At 43.6% G+C, this 21,583-nt stretch overlaps 2 protein-coding genes across 11 annotated transcripts in view; one reads left to right on the top strand and one right to left on the bottom strand.

Annotated features, from left to right (window-relative positions):
* The window catches only part of LOC129817310 (neurexin-3b-like), a 184,093-nt gene that overhangs the window by 110,765 nt on the left and 51,745 nt on the right, over window positions 1-21,583 (top strand). For 6 of the 9 annotated variants that reach the window (XM_055872413.1, XM_055872412.1, XM_055872411.1 and 3 more), the window contains 2 exons: window positions 1,210-1,511; window positions 5,336-5,497. In XM_055872413.1, coding sequence (XP_055728388.1) covers window positions 1,210-1,511; window positions 5,336-5,497 — 464 coding nt within the window. Of the gene's footprint in view, window positions 1-1,209; window positions 1,512-3,742; window positions 3,767-5,335; window positions 5,498-21,583 lie in introns of all 9 variants that reach the window. The other 3 variants (XM_055872406.1, XM_055872404.1, XM_055872405.1) reach the window with 1 other exon arrangement.
* On the bottom strand, window positions 8,369-13,183 carry LOC129817311 (zona pellucida sperm-binding protein 3-like). 2 transcript variants are annotated; one of them, XM_055872414.1, is made up of 11 exons: window positions 12,562-13,180; window positions 12,369-12,484; window positions 12,176-12,279; window positions 11,126-11,303; window positions 10,865-10,982; window positions 10,650-10,735; window positions 10,345-10,535; window positions 10,019-10,198; window positions 9,283-9,357; window positions 9,061-9,208; window positions 8,369-8,631 (listed from the first exon to the last, which is right to left on the bottom strand). In XM_055872414.1, coding segments are annotated over exons 1-11 (1,611 nt in total). In that variant the 5' UTR covers window positions 12,976-13,180; the 3' UTR covers window positions 8,369-8,630. The 2 variants fall into 2 exon arrangements, with proteins under 2 accessions (XP_055728389.1, XP_055728390.1); XM_055872415.1 differs by lacking the exon at window positions 8,369-8,631 and having other exon boundaries at window positions 9,119-9,208; window positions 9,999-10,198; window positions 12,562-13,183.

The following is a 21,583-nucleotide window of genomic DNA, read 5'->3' as shown; positions in this document are numbered from 1 at the left end:
GTGTTCTTGGGGACCGTCATTGCAGCAGAAATGTTTAGGTACCCTTCCCCAGATCTGTGCCTCGACACAATCCCGTCTCGGAGCTCTACAGACAATTCCTTGGACCTCATGGCTTGGTTTTTGCTCTGACATGCACTGTCAACTGTGGGACCATATATATACAGGTGTGTGCCTTTCCAAATCATGTCCAATCAATTGAATTTAGGACAAGTGTACTCCAATCAAATTAGGATCAATGGAAACAGGAGCTGAGCTCACTTTCGAGTCGCATAGCAAAGGGTCTGAATTGTTGTGTAAATGAGTTATTTGAAAAAAATTCTATAAACCTGTTTTCGCTTTGTCATTATGGGGTATTGTGTGTAGATTGCTGAGGGGAAACAACAATTGAATCTATTTTAGAATAAGGCTGTAACATAACAAAATGTGGAAAAAGTCAAGGAGTCTGAATACTTTCCAAAGACACTGTATACAGAGAGACTCCTCTCTCTCTTCCTGTCCTTCTCTCCCTCTCTGTCTCCGCCCTTCCCTCTCTGCACCTCTCTGCCTCTTTGCCTGTCTCAAATTACTCCATCTGTGTTGCAACAAGCCCCATACAGGAAGATACTTCCTTTCAGCGGACTGATTTTAAACCATATAACAGATATTTGACTGCTATGATTTATGTCTACCATTAGCAGGTAGCCAGTTACCATTGTGATCTCATAAGCAGTCTGCTAGCATGGAGACCTCGACTGAGGGACACATGTATTGGGTTTTTATGATGCGTGCGTTCCAGTATGAGGAGAACATTATGGGATAGCTGATATGGTGACTCATAGATATATTACTGTGGCGACTGGATTAGATTGAACGGTCCTGTCTTCTCATGGGAGGTGATGTCATAGCCTACTTCTCGTGTTTTTCTTGGTCATTAAGTCCTGATTTTTTTGGGGGCCTCTAACATGATTCAATACTTACAGGGTATAAAGGGATCATAATTATGTTTTAACGGTCAAATATTATAGATTTTACAGTGGGCTTCCTGTTTGTGTCACTGATATGTGGATGGAGTCCATCAATTGTCTCTTTGTGGGTTGCGCGTTTGATTCCCACCTGGGACATACAGTACATGTTTCCCTGTTAATGACGTAGACTCTACACTTCTCGACGTTTTGGATAAGAGCTTTACATGTAAAACAAACTTCCATCCTGTTTCTCTTCTACCTCCAGCGAGAGAAGAGAACGTGGCAACGTTCCGTGGTTCGGAGTACTTCTGCTACGACCTGTCCCAGAACCCCATCCAGTCCTCCAGCGATGAGATCACGCTCTCCTTCAAGACGTGGCAGAGGAACGGTCTCTTACTCCACACGGGGAAGTCGGCTGACTACGTCAACCTGGCCCTAAAAGACGGAGCGGTGAGCCTGGTCATCAACCTGGGCTCGGGGGCCTTCGAGGCCATCGTGGAGCCCGTCAACGGGAAGTTCAATGACAACGGCTGGCACGACATCAAGGTCACACGCAACCTCAGACAGGTAACCATGGAGACTGAGGTGACGTAGGTTCAAGACTGATATTGATTAGTAGCAATAGATCAATTGAATGGTAATAGTGTCTTGGCTTTATTTGTGCATGAATGCTTTTCCAAGTACTCCATGTGCTGAACATAGTTGATAGTCGTTACGGATGTTGCATCGACAATCACACTTCTATTATGAATTTGAATATTGAGTAATTGTTTAGGTTAGACGTTGGAAGATTAGTGTATTTCCTCAGTTTGAATTGATGTATCGTAATAGGTTTATTTATTTTTATTGCACCTTTTCCAAGTGCCCTAATAATCAATTCAGATAGTTGTCATCAATGTTGTGTTGATACATATTATGAGAGAGACATTCTGACTTAGTGTAGTATTGAGTTATCATCAGTACAGTTAGATTGTGTTTCCCCTCTATTTGCCTTCCTAGCAGCCAGTGACTATGTGAATAAAAGAAGCCCATATGACATAGTGATTGATAGCTTAGTGGTTGAGCGGACACTGTGGCTCTGTGTTTCTGTCACTTCCTTATCTTCATGTTAAACTTGAAGACTTCCCTATTTCCTTCATTGAAACGTATCTGATACTTCTCTGCTTTTATTCTCCACTAAGCGGACCCTTCAATCAGAGGCTGGGTCCCTATCTCGTTGCCTTCAGGAACTGTCTTTCCTTTACAAACCACTCTGTAGGATATTCTACTCCTCTGTAAAAATACAGAACCTACAAGGCAGAGTTGAAGACATCCGACTCAGTACAATTGTGTGACTGACATTAGCCTACACATGTCAAATTGGAAATAAGTTTCAGATCAGTGGAGCGTCTTCTTCACATAGTATAAATATATGTTCAAATGGCCACTGATAGGATCTCCATTGTCAATTTGTTATGTTGCTCCTCAACTGGTATCAGATAGTGTACCTTAATACAAGTATTACTACTTAAGTAAGCTTTAAGAAGCAGGGAATGTATTGTTCTTACACTGGATATGTACTGGTAACTGTACACACTAGAGCAGAAACAGTGAGAATTGGTAGCTGTTTGTGGATTGGGAGAGGGAGGGGGAGGGGGAGTTGGGACTCCAGCCTGTTGAATGGAGCCTTGAATGAAGTGAAGAGAGGTGGACAAGAAGTAAGTACAACTCAACTTTAAAAAGTAGGGCTGTATTAAATATATACTACAGGAATATACATTGAGTGTACAAATATTAGGAACACCTGCTCTTTACATGACATAGACTGACCAGGTGAATCCAGGTGAAAGCTCTGATCCCTTATTGATGTCACTTGTTAAATCCACTTCAATCAGTGTAGATGGAGAGGAGACCGGTTAAAGAAGGATTTTTAAGCCTTGAGAGAATTGAAACATGGATTGTGTATGTGTTCCATTCACAGGGTGAATGGACAAGACAACATATATAAGTGACTTTGAACAAGGTATGGTAGTAGGTGCCAGGCATCTGTCTGTATCAAGAATAGTCCACCAACCAAAGGACATCCAGCCAACTTGACACAACTGTGGGAAGCATTGGAGTCGACATGGGCCAGCATCCCTGTGGAACGCTTTCAACCCTTTGTAGAATCCATGCCCTGACAAATTTAATCTGTTCTGAGGGCAAAAGGGCATGCAACTCAATATTAGGAAGGTGTTCTTAATGTTTTGTACACTCAGTGTATACTTGTATTGTAAGAGTGTTTAGAGAAACACTGTTCGCTGTTAGAGAAACAGTAGCTGAGAACTGTTTGTGGTGTGGAGAGGGAGTGAGCAGGGAGTTTCCTCAGCCAGTAGAATGGAGCCTTGAATGGAGGTGAAGAGAGGTGGACAAGTAAGTAAAGTGTTCATTTCCTGCCACTAACAGGTACCAGGTTTTTAAAGGATGTAGCCCACTAGCTACCAGTGAGACCAGAGCCTGAGCTAGGATCCTCTTTTCCTCCTCTCTACCTCTCTCTACTTCCTCTCTGTCAATCTTTCTTTCCCTTTTCCGTCAGTCTCCCTCTCTTTGGGAAGACATGCTTTGTTAGACTAACATTTACCTTTCATGAAATACTAAGTCATTGTATTTACTTACTAACTAACAGTTATCTAAACAACTAACTAACGTACTAACTAACTATCATCCTGCTTCTCCTACGTCATTGGTTTTTATTTTGGTTTCTTTCTTCTCCCATCCCCTATTAACAACCGTTTTGTTCACTATTCTTTTGATTTCCTTTCTTCCCCTTTTCCGGAAAGCAATCAGGCATTGGACACGCTATGGTAAACATACTGCATTGTCTGGTAGATATCATTCTTATTGTCTTTTTTTGGGTTTGCCGTGTGTCCCTCCCCTCTCTTCTTTTTCTTTTTATAATTTCAATTTCATCCTAGACACATCTTATCAAACAATGAGGAAATGGGTTTGTATTACCAACAGCTTTCTTCAGTTCTCAATATCCTCCCCGTCCTTGCCTCCCAACCTCCCTCCCCCCACACTCCCTCCCTCCCTCCCCCACACCCCCTCCCTCCCTCCCCCACACCCCCTCCCTCCCTCTCCTCTTTTTTCACTTCGGCTTTTACTTTATTCTTTTTTAAAATTTTATTCCTCATCGCTACGAAGTTCGCAGAAGTTCTACGAGTCTCAAAAGAAACACCAGATCTGACTTTGGATCTTTTGTTAGGGATACATAAAAAAATATGTTTTTCCACCAAATAAAAACCTCCACATTTTTGGTGAGTACTGTCGCCAAGAACTGACAGAAGCTCTGCCACGAACCAAACAAGAAGAGTGACTTCTTCTTCAACCAGCAGCAGAAAAACTGCAGTCCAGGCTGTAAAACACCAAACAGAGACAAAATGGCGTCCCAGAGACAAAATGGCGACCCTTTCTCTGCTGGAGCTCTGACAGTTGTTTCCAACACACTCAGTCTGGCACATGGCATGCCCACCACCGCTCATCAACGCCCTTTCACCTCCTGACCGGTGACATCATATGACCTTTACCCTCTCACCCTCCTCACCCATAACCACTAACACTTTAACATGTTCACTCACTTTCCCCCTATCATTCACTATCACTGTCCTATCCCCCCATCCCGTCCCTGTGTGTTGTGTTTGTAGCATGCTGGTGACAGTGGTGTCTATGTGTTGTGGCTAACTTTAGTCCCTCCCAATCCCCTTGACTTGATTGATGCATGAGCCCTGTATCCCGATTGGCTTGATCATGCTTTGTATGACATCATCAAATAATTTATACCCCTTACATGTCCAACTTACTTTGGGTTTTTGTTAACTTTGGTTTGCACATTTGTGAAGTTGTGTGATAATCCTCCCTATATAATGCACGTGTGTGTATAAGAGTGAGTGTGTGTGTGACACAGAGAGTATGTGTGTGTTAGTGACTGTGTATAGTTACAAATTGAACCCTGAAACCTAAGACAAGTACAAGCAAGTTGTCCTTGGCAATTTGTCCATTTTACTAACCCTCCCCCAACCTGAACTATCCAAACCGAACGAGAATCCATTCTCTTAACCCATCAAAGATAAAGAAAATATGCCTCTGCTCTGACATATTTTCTTTACCTGTCCTGTGAACCCTACCTATGACTAAAGCCATTAAAAGATCCCAAAACGCAGTCTAATCCAATCTGTCGCTCCAAGGCACCAACGCTACTAGCCAATAGCCCAGATGATCTCAAGTGAATTCCAAACTGAATGTAAGAAGCAACAGATATCTGTAGACACCAAGTCATAGCAGACCAAGAAGAGAGGTGTATGTATACTATTGAACAGAGCGTTTTAGCTCAGAGTGTAATGGTTTGGCTTTGGTATGTGTTACCCCTATAACAGGTGACTATCTCCGTGGATGGGATCCTCACCACAACAGGGTATACCCAGGAAGACTACACCATGCTGGGGTCTGATGACTTCTTCTACGTGGGTGGGAGTCCTAGTACGGCTGATCTACCTGGTTCTCCCGTCAGCAACAACTTCATGGGCTGCCTGAAAGAGGTAGATTCAGGTTGGGGGTACTGGGGGTGCACTCACAAATGCAAACACGCTAGGGTGCTTGTACAGATGCGCACACACACACACACACACACACACACACAAAGCATCCACCTCCACTTAGCTAGTCAGAGCAGTTGAATTAAATATGTCAAATCAGCATGGTTTTTCCTCCGCTAAGCAACAGCAGCAGTGATGACAAATGAAATTGCATTATCAATGAAAGCTGCGGAGTTGGCAGACAGAGGAAGAAGTGCTCGGCAGCCATTCAATATTCCTCAGCTTAATCTAATTCACAACATTCACAGCAGTTGTGTGTGAGAAAATGGGCCCCAAATAGTTCCTGTCATATGTCATTTGCAGACTCAGCTTGACTGTAGTACAGCAGTGGAATATTTTAAGACTACGCCAGACCTAATGTTCACTACAAAGAAAGGGAATTTTGGTGTGATAAGACAGAATTTATTGTTGTTGTTTTTGGATATGTAAAATGTACTCTCTGACCTCCCAGTTATTTTAGGGTTTAGATGAAATCCCTTCTTCAAAAGTTGTCGGGCCATTACTCATGCTCGGGTCACCGTGACACTGCACTCTTGCACGTGGAAAGATGACGATCATCAAGAAGTCTTTGTCCATTGCACACAGGGCCTGAAATGACCTTTAAAATCGTTGTCCTTCTTCCTCTTCCTTTAAAACTATCGCTCTCCATCCTCTCATCGTCACACAGACATTTGATAAACCTGCAAGTGTAGTATTCAGTTCTCATTATCACCAACGCTCCTCTCCCAAAGGACATCTATTTACCGTTGAAAGAGAGGATGGCAATTGATCCATTACAAAGCCATTCAGTTGAAAATAAGAGAACTATTCAGATTAGAAGATGGGTTAATGTTATTCTCGCTCTTCAGAAAGAAGACTAAGGCTGCATCCCAAAAGCCCTATTGACCCTGGTCAAAAGCAGCACACTAGATAAGGAATAGAATGTCATTTGGAGTACAGCCTAAGAGTCTAATTGTGTGATGTACTGATTACAGTGATGTGGAGTTTGACCTTTAGAATGCTGTAAATGCCATCGTTCTGTTGGGTATTACGTAACGAGTAGCTCTTTATAAACGCTATACCGATACAGCAGTAACTAGATTGTACTTTGATAATGTAGCCGTTTAACAGAGATCCGCAGTTAACACAGACTGTACAGTACACAGTGTTCAGCATATCGTAGAGACAACCCAACACCTAGCGAGCACGTGGAGTAGCTCGCTATAATGATACAGCGGTACAATGGGGATCAGCTATATACACTACAGTCTAATAATCAGTTACTATGGTCGTATATAGCAGACTACGGGAATGCAGTTTACACATACTGTATATTCTGTCTATGTAGCCCATGGGGGAATCAAGAAACTCGGTTTTTGAAGTACCATTCTGAAATCAACTGAGCCATAGGATCCTCAGTCCACTTTTATCCAATATAAACATATCCCAATAATAAACTCCCATTTACTGGATAGAAAACCCAAGAGCCACAGTGTGACTTTTAAGCACAGACTATCCTTGAGTCCCCTCTACGAGAGACCTTGGAGTAATTGTGACTGTGGCAGCAGCTAGAGCTGTACCAGTGGCTGGGTCTCGTTAGGAAGCTAAAGGAAAGGGTACGACCATATTAGGAGCATCCTGGTAATGAGTGGAGGAGCTGGAACACTCAGTCAAACCGATAAGACTAAAGACAAGGTGACTTTCCTCTGTGTGTGTTGACTGGGCAGGAGGTAGGTTCTCAGTATGACGGGCAGTGTGTGAGGGAGGTGTTCTGCCTGACCAGACCGACTAATCACCCAAATTAGTGTCTCCTTTGTTCAGCTGGGTGAAGGGCAGGGGAAGGACCAGCATCGAGGTGACAGTCAGAGCCCGGCCGACCTTAAAAGGGGCGATCTGCAGTTCGAACAGCAGCAACACCCCCACCACTGATTTAGTAAACACCTGAGGGATGGGACTTGGAAAATGTAACCACTCAAACTCATGGACAGAGCTATTGATATGGGGATGGCCATATCAAGATGGCCATTGAGGCTAGACAGTGTTTTACATTTACAAATGAGTGACAAGCTCATATTTGGGGGTTCTGATTGGGTACCACAGTTTTACTAAGCTTGAGGAATCTAAGTTACTCAATTATATAATTTAAGTTTAAAACAAGATGTAGCAACTTCTGCCCTTGAGACATTCTTTAGCAGAGAGCAAAGGGACACGAATAGCTCAAATGAGTGGCCTCTTAGAATGTTTAGATATACTATAAGGCACTAGTTGGGAGGAATGTAATCACCTTACTGGGACATTTGATTCTTTTCCAACACTTTCATGCACAGATGTGATGCAATTATACAGTTGGTTGCTAACCTACCGCATCGGTATTAGCAATGTAAATCTGTCCAGGGGCAGACTGGCACTCTAGCAAATACCAGATGGGCTGGTCCATTTTTAGCCCATCTAACTTGTTTTGTTCAGAAACACATCATTCCGAGTTAACAAAGAAGATTAAGGGTTCTGTGTTGATTGCTGGTTCCAGTCAGCACTGGTTCATAAGACCCTATATTGTGCTGGAGTTCGTCACAATGTAAGCTCAGGACCCTTGTGAACCCGATTCATATTAACCCAGGAATGGAGATAATCATGGCTGCATCTGAAGAGTTGCCCTACCACCGAATCTGCGCTCACTTATAAAAAATAAATACGTTAACCATATTACATTCAAACCCCACACTAGAAATTCCTAAAGCAACAACGAGGATCCTATAGCTGACATTCACTTTAACAACTGAAGGCAAGACTTGAGATTTCTCTAGATGTAGTGCATAAGGTAAAGACAGAAATCAGTCAAAGTGGCTTGAATTTATTTTGTGAGGTTGACAGCCACCGCTTGGGTTGATCGTGTTCCTTTGAGTGTCCCCTTAGTGTTTGTTCTCACAGGTTGAGTTCTCGGCATATTTCACCGCATCAGGAGCAGATGTGGGGATACTGCGGAGGTAATTTGGTAGTTGTAGGCTCAACCTTGTGCTGGGACTCCAGAACTTACATCCTCTGAGTTGGGAGTGCTGCTAGACCAAAAGTGGTCACCACAGCAACATCAACTTCCAGTTCTATAAAAAAAAAAAAAATTACTAGTGGACTGGGAACATTTCATAACTGCTTTGTGAAACCAAAAGCTCTGATGAAGTCTAAGGTTAATATTTACAAGTAATACTGGGAATTCCCATGTGCAGGTTGACATTTATTGGGATAAATCTTGTCCTGGAGGCAGACCTGATCAATATCTGCTAGATGTGCCAGCTGCAAAGTAAATGGACTAATGTAAAAATGAATAAAGCAAAAGGAGCTTGTCTTAAGGTTAGGCATTAGGGTTAGCAGTGTGGATAATGTTACGTTTAAAATGCATCTTTTATGATTATGGCTGTGCCTGCTAGTGACCACTGCAGAGCCATCCCAATAAACACTAACCTGCTTACCAAAGTGTCATGAGCAAGATCCTTCCCTCGAAATTAGTACCATGAACCCATGCATACCCTTACCATGAGTTCCACCGATCCAGGTCATTATGCTTCTCTACTAAAGGCTTGTCATCCTTCTCTTGAATCAGACCCCCTTTCTCTGTGGTAATCTTTGCTCCAATGGGCTCAGGGGTAGAATTCAACCGAGGGTCTGGGGTGGGCTCCAGCTCTGAGAACAGACTATTTAGCAGACACCCTATATGCAATTATCATACATGCAAACCAGTAAAGAAACATAATTACCTCTTCGCTCAATCAGTTCTTTCAGCCTGATGCCATCATACGTTGCAGAGCTAACGAAACCATGTTTATTGGGCCCTAGAATTAAAAGTACAATTAACAGCTACTGTAGCTAGCCTATATAGAAATGAAGATGTCTGAAATGGCACCCTATTCCCTTTAGAGTTCACTACTTTCGACCAGCACCTCATGGTCTGAGCAATAGGCTAGACATCGCGGTTGCCTTCTATTGGCTTAACATGTCTGTACATAATACGTCAGTTTAGCATAGAGGAAGTCACTGCCTGCTCTACTTTTTTTTTTTTCTTTCTGGGGGGGTGGATCAGCTTAATATTGCGGAAAGAATGTTGCTTCCAATGTAATTGTCTGCATCATTTCCAATCCCCCATATTTTTGGGGTAAATATATATATACTGCCTGCTCTACTTTATTAAAATACAAATAGTAGCTAACAAGCAGGAGATCAGAGGTTCTTCTTAATTACTGCAAATGGCTAGTTTGTGTCAACTACCTTTTCTAAAACCACTGCAAAGGTATTCCCTGCAAAGTTGGTTTTCAAAGCATGACTTTCTGGCATGTCTGCCTTGTTGAGAGTTATCCATCTGAAATGTACTTCCAAAAGAGTCAGTCAATTATACAAGACCCATGTTACTGTTGCCTAGGGGCAGGTTCACAACTATGGTTGTAGGTAGTGCACTACATAAGGAATAAGATCATACCATTGCAAACATCAAAGTACCTCTCTTGAAGTCCATGCCACTCTTCCAACGACTGCTAGGTGATACAGGCCTTGCGTTGTCTGTAGCGGAGGGTAAGCCATGTGTATGGACACCTTCCTTCGTCCGTGGTGATAGAAGTGTACCTTTCTGTTTGGTTGGGAAGACAATCACGGGGCCCAAAGAAGCATGCTGTTGCCACACTAAAATGACAGTCAAACAGTCAACTTCACCAACACACACTCCTCAATTACTAGCATCCCATCAACCGTATTGGAGCAGAAGGTCCCTCCCCTCAAACCCCATTCTAAAGCGGCAAGAAACACAGGGATTAAGATGCCAAATATACCTTTGTTTGTCTTCATCCCACTCCGCCAGTGGTCGCCAGAGGCTGGGGGTTTGCTGTGGTAACCAGGAGGTTCAGGTGGGCTACTGCCTACTCTTTCACTGAGGGGACGGCGTGCTGGAGCGACCCCCTTATGGCTATTCAGACTTGGACAATGGCCACATAACAAATCATTCTCGTCGGCGGACTTCCACCTGCAAGAAGATTTAGTCATGTACCCAGAACACACCATTTTAACAAATACTATAGTATTCCAGTGGATAAATCACAGCCCAGTAAGAGTAGCTAAGTAAAGTCAGATCTCACACCTGCCATCAATGAAGGAGCATGCCTTGTTGCTAGGTTCTGCATGGTCCATGACAGGTACTGCCATAAGGTGGCATGTGATGTACAGCTGAAAAACAGGACGAGCAACGCACAGCATCATAGTAGCCAACAATGTCTAAGTTATATTACTGTAGCATCAACTACAGTACCCATGATGTTCTCTCAAACATCTCTGGTTTTAAAACACTGCCCTCACCTCCGCCCTGTCCTCCTGATGGAACCTAAAGGCATCAATGTGGAACCGGAGCTTGTCGTCCTGGGTTCTGCGCATGAACCTGGAGTTGGAGCCAGGCAACAGGGAATCCATCAAGCACCTGGAGGGGAGATAATAAACTAGATATTGGGGTTTTAGGTCATCTTCCTTGGTACCAAACAAACACTCCAAGCACCATTAGGGGAAATATTTTCATAGGGACAGCTGGAGAACCATCATTCTAGGTAGGCACACCCCCCTTACCCATCATTCTCAATGAAGACGTATCTGGGGACAGAGTTCCAGTCAGGGTCCAGTGTTGCCACGCAGCTGCTAACAAAGACCCTGAGCCTGGTGTGGTGAGCGAGCCTGACAGACACCTCCACGTTGAGGGGATCACCCAGGAAGTAGACTCCCGAACCCCGCTCATAAAGCCAGTCACCTGGACAGGAAGTGCCAGAAGGTTATCCCAAAAACGGACTGAATGAGCCCAACTTGACTCCTTGAAGTCCAAGGACCTTACATGCATTAAGACAATTTGGCTCAGGCAGCCATAAACACCATTTAAAATGTGATTAGATTCTCAACTGCGGTATAGTTCTATGTACATAAAGCCCCATGGTATATCACATCCAAAGAATTTCACAACTGCAATGCTAAGTTGCAGCCAACAGTATTTTTCAGTGTTAACACGTTTGTGGCATCCATCTTCCGCTTACACGGATGTTTGGAGACGCAGATGGGTAATTAGCACAGTTATGCTTTTATGTAAACAAGCAATGTAACATGGAAATATAACCATATAAAGTGTGTAGTAGTATAAATTTGGAGCAATTTAACACTTTGAAAATGATTTCACTGATATGAATACATTCCTTATGTTTCCAATACCATACCGCAAGCGTTGAGTTAACATTCAGGGCCCCGGTTTCCCGGTTTCCCCAATTGAACTGAGCATTTTAAGGATGCATCTTTCCTACAACGGCAGAAGATGTATCATGCGTTCCCAAAACACCATGCAGAGAGAACATACCGATAGGATCTTACCAGAACAAGTGTCGGGGCACTTAAAACAAACCCGGCCAGAAGATACTACCGTCAATAGGAACTAAAAGTAGTTAGCATCTATGAAGGGGTTAAAAGGTATCAAATTGAGGGGATTGTTAACAGAGCCATATTTAGTAGGCAAAGTGTATAGAAAATTGCTGATAAAATGTTGCCAATTAAAAGGGGTCTGAAGTGATACTATATTCTGCATGTCAGAGGGGCAGTTGTGGCTCTGCCCAATGCAGCCCAGGATTTATATACACCCACTTGTCATGAGCATCAAGGAGAACTGCAGGGTGTCCTCAGCAGACACTGTGGCGGTAAAGGGGATCCAGGTCGACTGGAGAGAGGCACTGTTCAAACTGTACTTTCTGAAACAAAGAGCACAGAGTTAAGACAAGCAAACTAGTGGGCCGACGCAGTACTGCAATCACAATACAACAGTATAGCCTAAAGTCACCTTTCGTAGTGACACTCAATTGGGATTACAGCGCCATCCATTCCAATAACCCCATTTGGAGTATTACTGGGTGTATATCGGAGGAGGTTTGTGTAGATCAAGGAGTCTTGGTTCAACTGTGGAGTCACAAAGCAGAAACTAAGAGAAGGTCATTCCGAGAAGTATACTATTGAATCAATTTCACCGTGCTTACCATGTGCTTGGTTCCACAGTCCGATAGTGCTGCAAATATTCTGTACTCATCTCCGGCTGCTGAAACTGTAGCCCTACAGGACTCTTGAGCTTGGTACTGTTCAACGCCAAGGCGCAGGTCAGCCATGTCGATAAACATACCAATTTTAAACAAATCAGCATTCACGACTATCTCCATGTAGTCTGAAAAGCACGTCACAGCGACAGTTTTCACTGGAACTGGTCTGGAAATGGTTTGTTGGTGACGTTGATGCTGTTTAAAGGGCAGATCACCAATTTGGGGCATTCGGTTTGTAAGTTGTCGTTGCCATGGGTCAGTGCTGTAAGTATGTGAAAAAGCAGGAGAGATGAAGTTTACCACCAGTAAGAACAAAATCACTTGCTTTAACGTTACCCTGAGAATGGTTGCCATCATAAAGCCCACACCAATAACTAATGTAAATCTGTATGTTAGAGGGGCAATGTTCCTTTGCTATGCTACAATTTATGAAACTGAGGTAGCTTTTAACAACCAACCAGGCTCCACACCTGGGCTGGATTAGGCTATAATTGGGCTTTGCATCTGATTAGTCATGATCTTTAATTGGCACATATTGGGCAGGTTCCTCTGCATGGGTGTTGCTGATGCATGACAGATTTTACAAAGCCTTGATAGGTATTTTACGCATCAGCTAACCACATCACATGTTATAGCAAACTGTCAGTCGATGACGTGTCACGCAACCATTGGTTGATAAATGCAGCGTCTGAGCAGGGGAACACGACCGTTATCTGTGCCATTCTATGTTGGATAAGGTCGCAATCCCCAGCTCAAACATCGCATGCATTCACCAATGGTTGCGTGCCACGTCATCGACTCCATCAATCAATCAAATGTATTTATGAAGCCCTTTTTACATCAGCTGATATCTCAAAGTGCTGTACAGAAACCCAGCCTAAAACCCCAAACAGCAAGCAATGCAGGTGTAGCAGCACGGTGGCTCGGAAAGACTCCCTAGAAAGGCAGGAACATAGGAATAAACCTAGAGAGGAACCAGGCTCTGAGGGGTGGCCAGTCCTCTTCTGGCTGTGCCGGGTGGAGATTATAACAGAACATGGCCAAAATGTTCAAATGTTCATAGAAGACCAGCAGGGTCAAATAATAATAATCACAGTGGTTGTAGAGGGTGCAACCGGTTAGGAGGAGGAGTAAAGAGGAGTAAATGTCAGTTGGTTTTTCATAGCCGATCATTCAGAGTTAGAGACAGCAGGTGCGGTAGAGAGAGAGTCGAAAACAGCAGTTCCGGGACAAGGTAGCACGTCCGGTGAACAGGTCAGGGTTCCATAGCCGCAGGCAGAACAGTTGAAACTGGAGCAGCAGCTGTGCCGTCGGGCACCAGTTTGCTATAACATATGATGTGTTAGCTGATAGTTCAATACCTATCTAGGCATTGTAAGATCTAGCATGCATCAGCAACGACTGGGCAGAGAAACGAGCCCTAAGTGTTCTCAGGAACCACATCCATATTGTATCCATATTGTATCCATATGATATAACAAACATCTGAGCTGTGCAATAAAGACAACCTGTGTTATGATCCTGATGTTTGTCACCACAGATGGTTTGTTTACGTTTCTACCGTTGTGCCTAGATGGAGTAGGCCTACAGCTCTGTCTAGTGGTCGCGTCGGGGACAACCATTTTGACAACAGTAGCATTGTAGCTAAGCCTAAAAGCCCATTTATGTATAAACTGGGCATGCAGTGGCCAAATCAAGCTCTATACCGCATTGCTGTGCGCGAATCTTTTTGTTGTATCAACGCCGAGGGCTCCTTATAGTACAGTATAGCTTCGCGTTGACATGATTGGTTGACGGTAGGTGGGGGCAGGACGTCCTGTATAAACACAAACTCACTTCCTTGACAACTTCCTTCATAACAGCTCTGCTCTGCTCCGCTAAGCGCAATAAGTATGAAAGCCCTGACGTCTGCAGAGGCTGCATCGCAGTAAATTATGCTGTATGGCCACTGCAGACATCGCATTGCCATGCAGAGCTTTAAACCCTAACCCTTTTCCTAACCTTAACCTCATTCACCTAACCTGCTACACAAATTAAAATAAAATAAAATGTTATTTGTCACATCCGCCGAATACAACAGGTGTAGGTAGGCCTAACCATGAAATGTTTACTTACAAGCCCTTAACCAACAATGCAGTTTTATGAAAATAAGAGTTAAGAAAAATATTGACCAAATAAACTAAAGTTAAAAATAAAAGAGCAACAATAAAATAACAATAATGAGGCTATATACAGGGGGTACCGGTAGAGAGTCAATGTGAGGTGGTACAGGTTAGTCGAGGTGAATTCACCTAACCGGCTGCGTTAGCTCTCCTAACCTTCTACGTTAATTCACTAACTTGCTACGTTAACTATCCTAACCTGCTATGTAAACAAAACATCTGTGCCGACAAATGGTCAGTATCAGCACACTGGTGCTTCTTTGATGCCAAGTTGCTTTGAAACGCCGACCTGTACTGGACATTATTCACAAATGCACTTTTCATCACATACCACCTGAACTAGGCTCAAGGATTAGGAACTAATCAGATACCACAGCTTCAGGATACTTATTTTCTGTGAAATCACACTATCTAGCACATTGTTGTTCAAATAGTTTGTTCATTTTACTGTAGTCTATGATAATCTTTTGTCTTCAGCATCCTAAATAATACCACAAATGCACATTACATTTTTTTTTTTTAAATAGGCAAAAAGGTACGCAGGGTGTGAAATGCGAAACCTCACATTCAAACTAACTTTAGTTTAATAATCGGACCTATCCATTGCGCCACAAAGTTTTGATGGATTTAGAGAAAAATAATAAACTTCTATCTAAACATCAAACATGTTTATTCCTGACCAACAGATGTCACTAATGAGCATTGTGTTAAAAGCTTTGAGCAAAGACTCAAAAGATTCAGAAAACCTCGGTTTCCCATCACTACCAAAAAGTCAAGAAGTTGTGTAACTGCAATGTGTAATTTCCTCCGACGTGATCAAAGCAGCAACGGGGCGTCTGAAAAAGGAACACACTTTTGTCCATCGGTAACTCAACACGGGATTGGTCCATGGATGTCTTTGGTCCAACTTCTGGACTAATCTGCTGCTGATGTGTTGAATACCTGAATAATGAAATAGGCTCTCATTCTGAACAGAGGCTTAAAGTTCATAATTTGAGTTTTATATTAAAAACAACAACAACACACACATACAGTGCATTCGGAAAGTATTCAGAACCCTTCCCTTGTTCCAAATGGTGTTCTGTTACAGCCTTGTTCTAAAAATGATCCTCATCAAGCTACACACAATACCGTGCTTCTACACCTGCATTGCTTGCTGTTTGGGGTTTTAGGCTGGGTTTCTGTACAGCACTTTGATATATCAGCTGATGTAAGAAGGGCTATATAAATACATTTGATTTGATTCCAAAATGTATTTGAAAAACCAAACTGATTTGAGCATTAAAGTCTGCAGTGTGAAGAAGGCTTTAGTGTGCTGATCAAGAGACTAAACTGATTCTAGATCAGCAGTTCTATACTCTGAGATGCTTATTGTCCCAGAACCTTATCAAATCAAATCAAAAATGTATGTTGGTCACATACGTGTGTTTTGCAGATGTTGTTGCAGGTGTAGTGAAATGCTTGTGTGCTTTGAACCCAAGGGACATTGGGTGCATTTAGACAGGCAGCCCAATTCGTATCTTTTTGACCAATCAGATCTGAAAAAGATCTGATGTGAAGACCAATTAGTGAAAAAGATCAGAACTGGGCTGCCTATGTAAAACCAGGCATAGAAGTTTCACAGTGTGAATTGGCACCTGATGATTTCTGAGGTGAGTTTGTTGAAATCAGAGGAACAGGTGCCGTGTGCATTTCTGATAGTAGCAAAGGTTGAGTTCTTGCCCGAATAGCTGCATAAGTGTTGCGCTGCATCAACCAATGGTTGTGTGCCACATCATCGACTTTACAGTCGGGCATCAGATCGCTATATCATATGTGGTTAGCTGATATGTTAAATACGTATCTGGGAGTTGTAAGACTTGGCGTCTGCAATGTAGTCAGGGAGGAACTTAACCAAAGCCTTTCCATTCTTGACTTTCTGAGGGTAGGTCTATGCCACAGACTGCTGATACGATTCACAAAAACATGATTCTCCATTGAGAATGACTGAGGGGGCTGTGATTAATCTGGGGTCAGGAAACTAGGTCTAAGACCCTGTTCCTCATAAGACCCCGGGGCGGACTGGTCATCTAGCATTTCGGACAAATGCTAGATGGACTGGTCCATTTTTTGCCCAGTGAGCCTGTCTAACTTCAGTTTTTTGTGCTAAATTATAATTATCTGGCTAATAATGGGGTTCTCAAGGAAAAACATTGGCAGGTTTGGGGGCCTTAAGGGAAAAAAAGATCTGGTGTGTTAGAAATGCCAGGGTCAATTCCTGGTCCCAGTCCGCCCCTTAATCTGTTTACAGAGTGGTTACCTCTACAGCATTATAATGAATCACCATGTGACTGGGGGAGTGAAGAGTCATAGGATATGTCCCAAATGCTACCCTATTTCCTATTTAGTGCACTACTTTTGACCAGGGCCCAGGGAATATAGTGCCATTTGGGACGCAGGCACAGCATGGTGCATTCTACTGCATGCCAACCCTGGCTTGACTGACTGCAGGGTACGCCCCTTACAACCATGCCCACCCTGCCTTGGCTCTGTATGGACCCATAAACTCTGCTTGATAACACATTGCCATTCTCTCTCTCTCTCTCTCTCTCTCTCTCTCTCTCTCTCTCTCTCTCTCTCTCTCTCTCTCTCTCTCTCTCTCTCTCTCTCTCTCTCTCTCTCTCTCTCTCTCTCTCTCTCTCTCTCTCTCTCTCTCTCTCTCTCTCTCTCTCTCTCTCTCTCTCTCTCTCCCTATTGCTTTAATTGCCTCTTTCTTCCTCGCTGTCTGTCTGTCTGTCAAGCCCTCCTCCGTTCCTTCCTCCTCCCGCCCTCTCCTGCTCTGTACACAGCTGATGAGCGATGATTCAGTTAATTTGGGCCCACTGGCTGGATGGTTGGATCACGCTTCATCAGTGTCTTTCTCTTCCACTGCTTTTCTAATGTCAGGCCAGAGCTGTAACAGAGGATTAAGGAGGGATAGAGTGGGTCAAGAGAAGGGGGGTTAGACTCATCCCTGCCCAGCTTCTCTCTCTCTCTCTCTCTCTCTCTCTCTCTTTTTTTTTCTTTGAAGAGTAAACCCACAGAGTACAGCTAAGCTCCACCGCTCCACAGAGAAAGAGCTGATCGATAGCAATGAATCCCACCCTCCCTTCTGCCATCCCTTTCTCCCTACTTTCCGCCCTCCCTCTCTCGCTGGCTGGGAATAAAAGAGGATGCTACGGTATTGTCCTCCTGTCTTCTCTACTTCCTCTGCACTCCTCCACCCCCCTAGGCATAGGGACGATAGCGTCATGCCTCCATCCCCCTTGTGCCCAGCCATGTGGGCCAGCAGTCACGTGACGTAAGCCAGTGATCAGAGGCGGTAGCGGTGGAGGCCATGCCTCCTGGCGTCCACAGGGCACCAGTGCCAAGACAGGCAGGCTAGGGCTCTAAGGAAGCATCTAGTATTGCAGCTCAACTCTCTTGCGCATGCTATACTGTCACCCAGTTTGTGGAAGGAGGAAGTGAACGAGAGGCAGGGATGGAGGGATGGAAGGGATTAGGGAGAGGGAGGAAGAGGGAGGGAGGGAGAGACCAACATTTGGCATTTCGGATGAACATACTGCCCTCGTCATCCTAAAAGGCATCATCAGCCATGTTTTATTTTCACCAAAGCAGGCTTTTTTTTATCAAACAGTCTCTGCTCATTTCTGTTTTGTAATACGAACCACACACAGCACACATCCTACAGGATATTTTCTCAGAGGCACAGACACAGCTAAATGCTTCATGGGATGCTCCTCTGGACTCTGACCTCTGACCCCTGAGGGTATACCCAGCAAGCTTTGCCATAGAGAGACACACACGTATGTGGCCTCTCTGTCTCTCTGTAAAGCTAGCCCCACACATCCATAATACATACATAGCTTTGTGCCCTGTCTTTGTGTGGGGGGCTGGGATGAATCTGGGGTCGGGAGACAGGCCTAAGACCATGTGGCCTTTGCTTTTCTAAAGCCAGTATATCTTACTGTACTGTAACGCTGTGACATCCCTACAGCCTCCACCTAGATGAGCTAGTGTTACAATAACCTCACAAATTCATCTTAATTACACCGCTATTCACCCACACAACGACAATCAATTTCATCACCCCCACCCAGGAATAAGAATAAAGATTTCCAATAATGCTTATTATATCACATTTTATCTGGATCATACACCTCCTTTCAAATCCCTAATCCCTGCTGTCATCCAATTTCAAATCATATTTACGCACAGGCTCATTGTACCATCGATCTAGCTCTGTTTTGTTTTCATTACTCTCACCGCTCTCTGGAGAGATGGGATTGAGTCCTCTAGCTAGCTTAAACACAGTGTGTGTTTACTTCTTTAAATGTAGCTGCGGGGACTGGCCTGTGTCTTTATTCCTTCCTCTTATGAATACTAAGTCAAAATCATCGGAAGGAGAGAGGGAAGGGAGGTATGTAAAGAGGGAGGCAGTGAGGCAGGCAGAGGAAGGCAGGGAGGCAAGTAGAGAGAGAGGCAGGCAGGTAGAGAGTATAAGAGGACAGGAGGGAGGGGGAGAGAGATAGAGACAGCCACAGAGGGAGGAAGGGAGAAATGGAGTGAGAGAGGCAGGCAGACTAAGAGACAGGCAGCCGGTGTGAACGGGGAAAGAAGGGGCAGAGAGGACTTGCACTGATCTATAGTAGATTAGTCTGTGTCTCTGCTCCCGACATTGATCAATATGTCATCTCACGGAGGAGGAGGATAGAGGTGCAGAGAGAAGGAAGAAATGTAAGAGGAGAGGTGGAGGAGAGAGATGGAGAGAGAAGGGGGAAATGGAGGAGGAGAGAGGAGGAGAGCTGGAGGAGGAGGGAGACAAGGACGAGGAGAGAGGAGGAAAAGGGGCCAAAGGAGGAGGAGGAGAGCTGGAGAAGGAAGAGAGATGGAGGAGCAGAGATGGAGAATCAGACACGTTAAAGGCTGTGGTTGCATTGTGAATGGCCCCAGTGTGGCTAGGGGACAGCAGGGACGGCCTATGGATAGCATAATAAAGCTGAGATCACAACAAAGGCAGCTAGAGGAGAGATGAGGGGTGCGGGGAGGCCAATCTCTCTTTTCTAACATCATTTCCATTAGGTTATTGACCAGCAGAGCAGAATGGAGCGTCCAGCCAGTCATAACCAGATGTATCTATCCAGCCTTATTATTATTGTACAGAAGGGTTGATTGTGTTGGATTAGTGCGTCCTTGAATAACGGGGCAAGTAATGGTGGTGTTAAAGGCCACTTCTCACTGTCAAACTAAGCCGGAGGGTCAGCGCCATGTATTCATGGGATGCCAAGGGAAGCCAGGCTTCCCCCCAATAAAATTGTCCAAGAAATAAAATAATAATAATAATGTATCTGTGTTTCATAAATGTCCTTCAATTCGCAAGAGGCTGAATGTATCTCAATGGAGAAAGCATCAGAGCGAAAGAAACAACGCCCCTCTGTCTCGGTATGTGTAGCCTAGCTATCTGATGCTGTCTGGTCTAAAAGAGTATGACATTGTTGCCGCCCATAGCATTGAATGTAAGAGAAGCCAGCGAGCATTTCGCCTCCCTTGTTCATTTTTTCAATTTTTTATAATAGCCAATCAGTATTGAGCTAAACTGAGTGAATTTGGATTTGGCTTCACACCAATCACATAACACCTGATGCCAAACCTCACTGACAGAAAAACATTGAATTGTTACATCTCGTTGTGTCATTGTCCGGTGGCTAGCTAGATAGCTAAAATCGACCCTTTCCTAAATTAGCCATGGATGGAGATAGGGATTTAGACTTGTGGTTTTACTTAATTCGCTGTACTGGCTAATGATTATAATGGCGATTGTGATCCAACCATTAATTTATACATTGTTGTGCCCCTAGCCTGAGAGGATGGAAGGTCAACATGTAGCTAGATGTAGAAGGCTAATGTTAACTAGCTGGCTAATCGTTGCCCATGAAAGGAAGTTATGCTTTTTAGGGTTACTACATGATTCCATATGTGTTATTTCATAGTTTTGATGTCTTCACTATTATTCTACAATGTAGAAAATAGTAAAAATAAAGAAAAACCCTTGAATGAGTAGGTGTTCTAAAACTTTTGACCGGTAGTGTATACCAAACAAAAACCATTGATTTCAATGTTAAACAAATCATATGTACAATGACTACTTTAAACAATTTCCACTGAACATTTGACAAAAACACATTTACAGGACGAACTGTGCAGATACAAAGTCTGGTAACAGAATAAAACTGGGGGAGATTTTACCGTAATTCTGTTACAAAACTTCTGCATCTGCATAGTTTTTCCAGTAAATGTTTATGTTTTATTTACTGTGAAAATGATTCAGAGAAGGCAGTCATTGTACATAGAATTGTATGTTAAACTTTGAATGCAATGGTTTTTGTTGGCATACTTTTTAAAGTGAGTCTCAGGGTAAATCTGTTTCCGTGGAATTGCCCCTAGGTAGACTGTGTTTAGTGTTGGTTACAGATGTTGTTTTACACAAACACCACCTTGTCCAAAAGCTCCCTAGTGACATACAGTGGCCTAGTGTACATGGACACTAATCCTCTCCTCTTTCCCTCCCTCTTTTTCTCTACTCCCCTCTTTCTCCCCCTTTTCCCATTTTTTTTCTAATCTAATTATCTCTCTATCTCTGCCTCTAATTCTTTGTTGCTACTCTCTCTCTCACTATCTTTCCCCCTCTTTCTCTATCTTTCTATCTATCTATCTATCTATCTATCTCCCTCCCTCCCTCCCTCCCTCCCTCCCTCCCTTCTAGTCTCTGGGCACCTGTGTTGATT

Source organism: Salvelinus fontinalis, chromosome 20 (genome assembly GCF_029448725.1).
Source record: "Salvelinus fontinalis isolate EN_2023a chromosome 20, ASM2944872v1, whole genome shotgun sequence".
Lineage (NCBI taxonomy): Eukaryota > Metazoa > Chordata > Actinopteri > Salmoniformes > Salmonidae > Salvelinus > Salvelinus fontinalis.
Note: the sequence above shows the minus strand (reverse complement) of the source record. Positions and strands in the feature narration are given on the sequence as shown.

Bases quoted from the DNA above. Each gene is read 5' to 3' on its own strand.
- LOC129817311 (XM_055872414.1), bottom strand. From the start codon at position 12,975: ATGATGGCAACCATTCTCAGGGTAACGTTAAAGCAAGTGATTTTGTTC. The intron at 12,280-12,368 runs GTGACTTTAGGC...TCTTTGTTTCAG, and splicing joins ATTGAGTGTCACTACGAAAG to AAAGTACAGTTTGAACAGTG. The intron at 10,983-11,125 runs GTAAGGGGGGTG...TCTCCCCTCCAG, and splicing joins GTCTTCATTGAGAATGATGG to GTGCTTGATGGATTCCCTGT.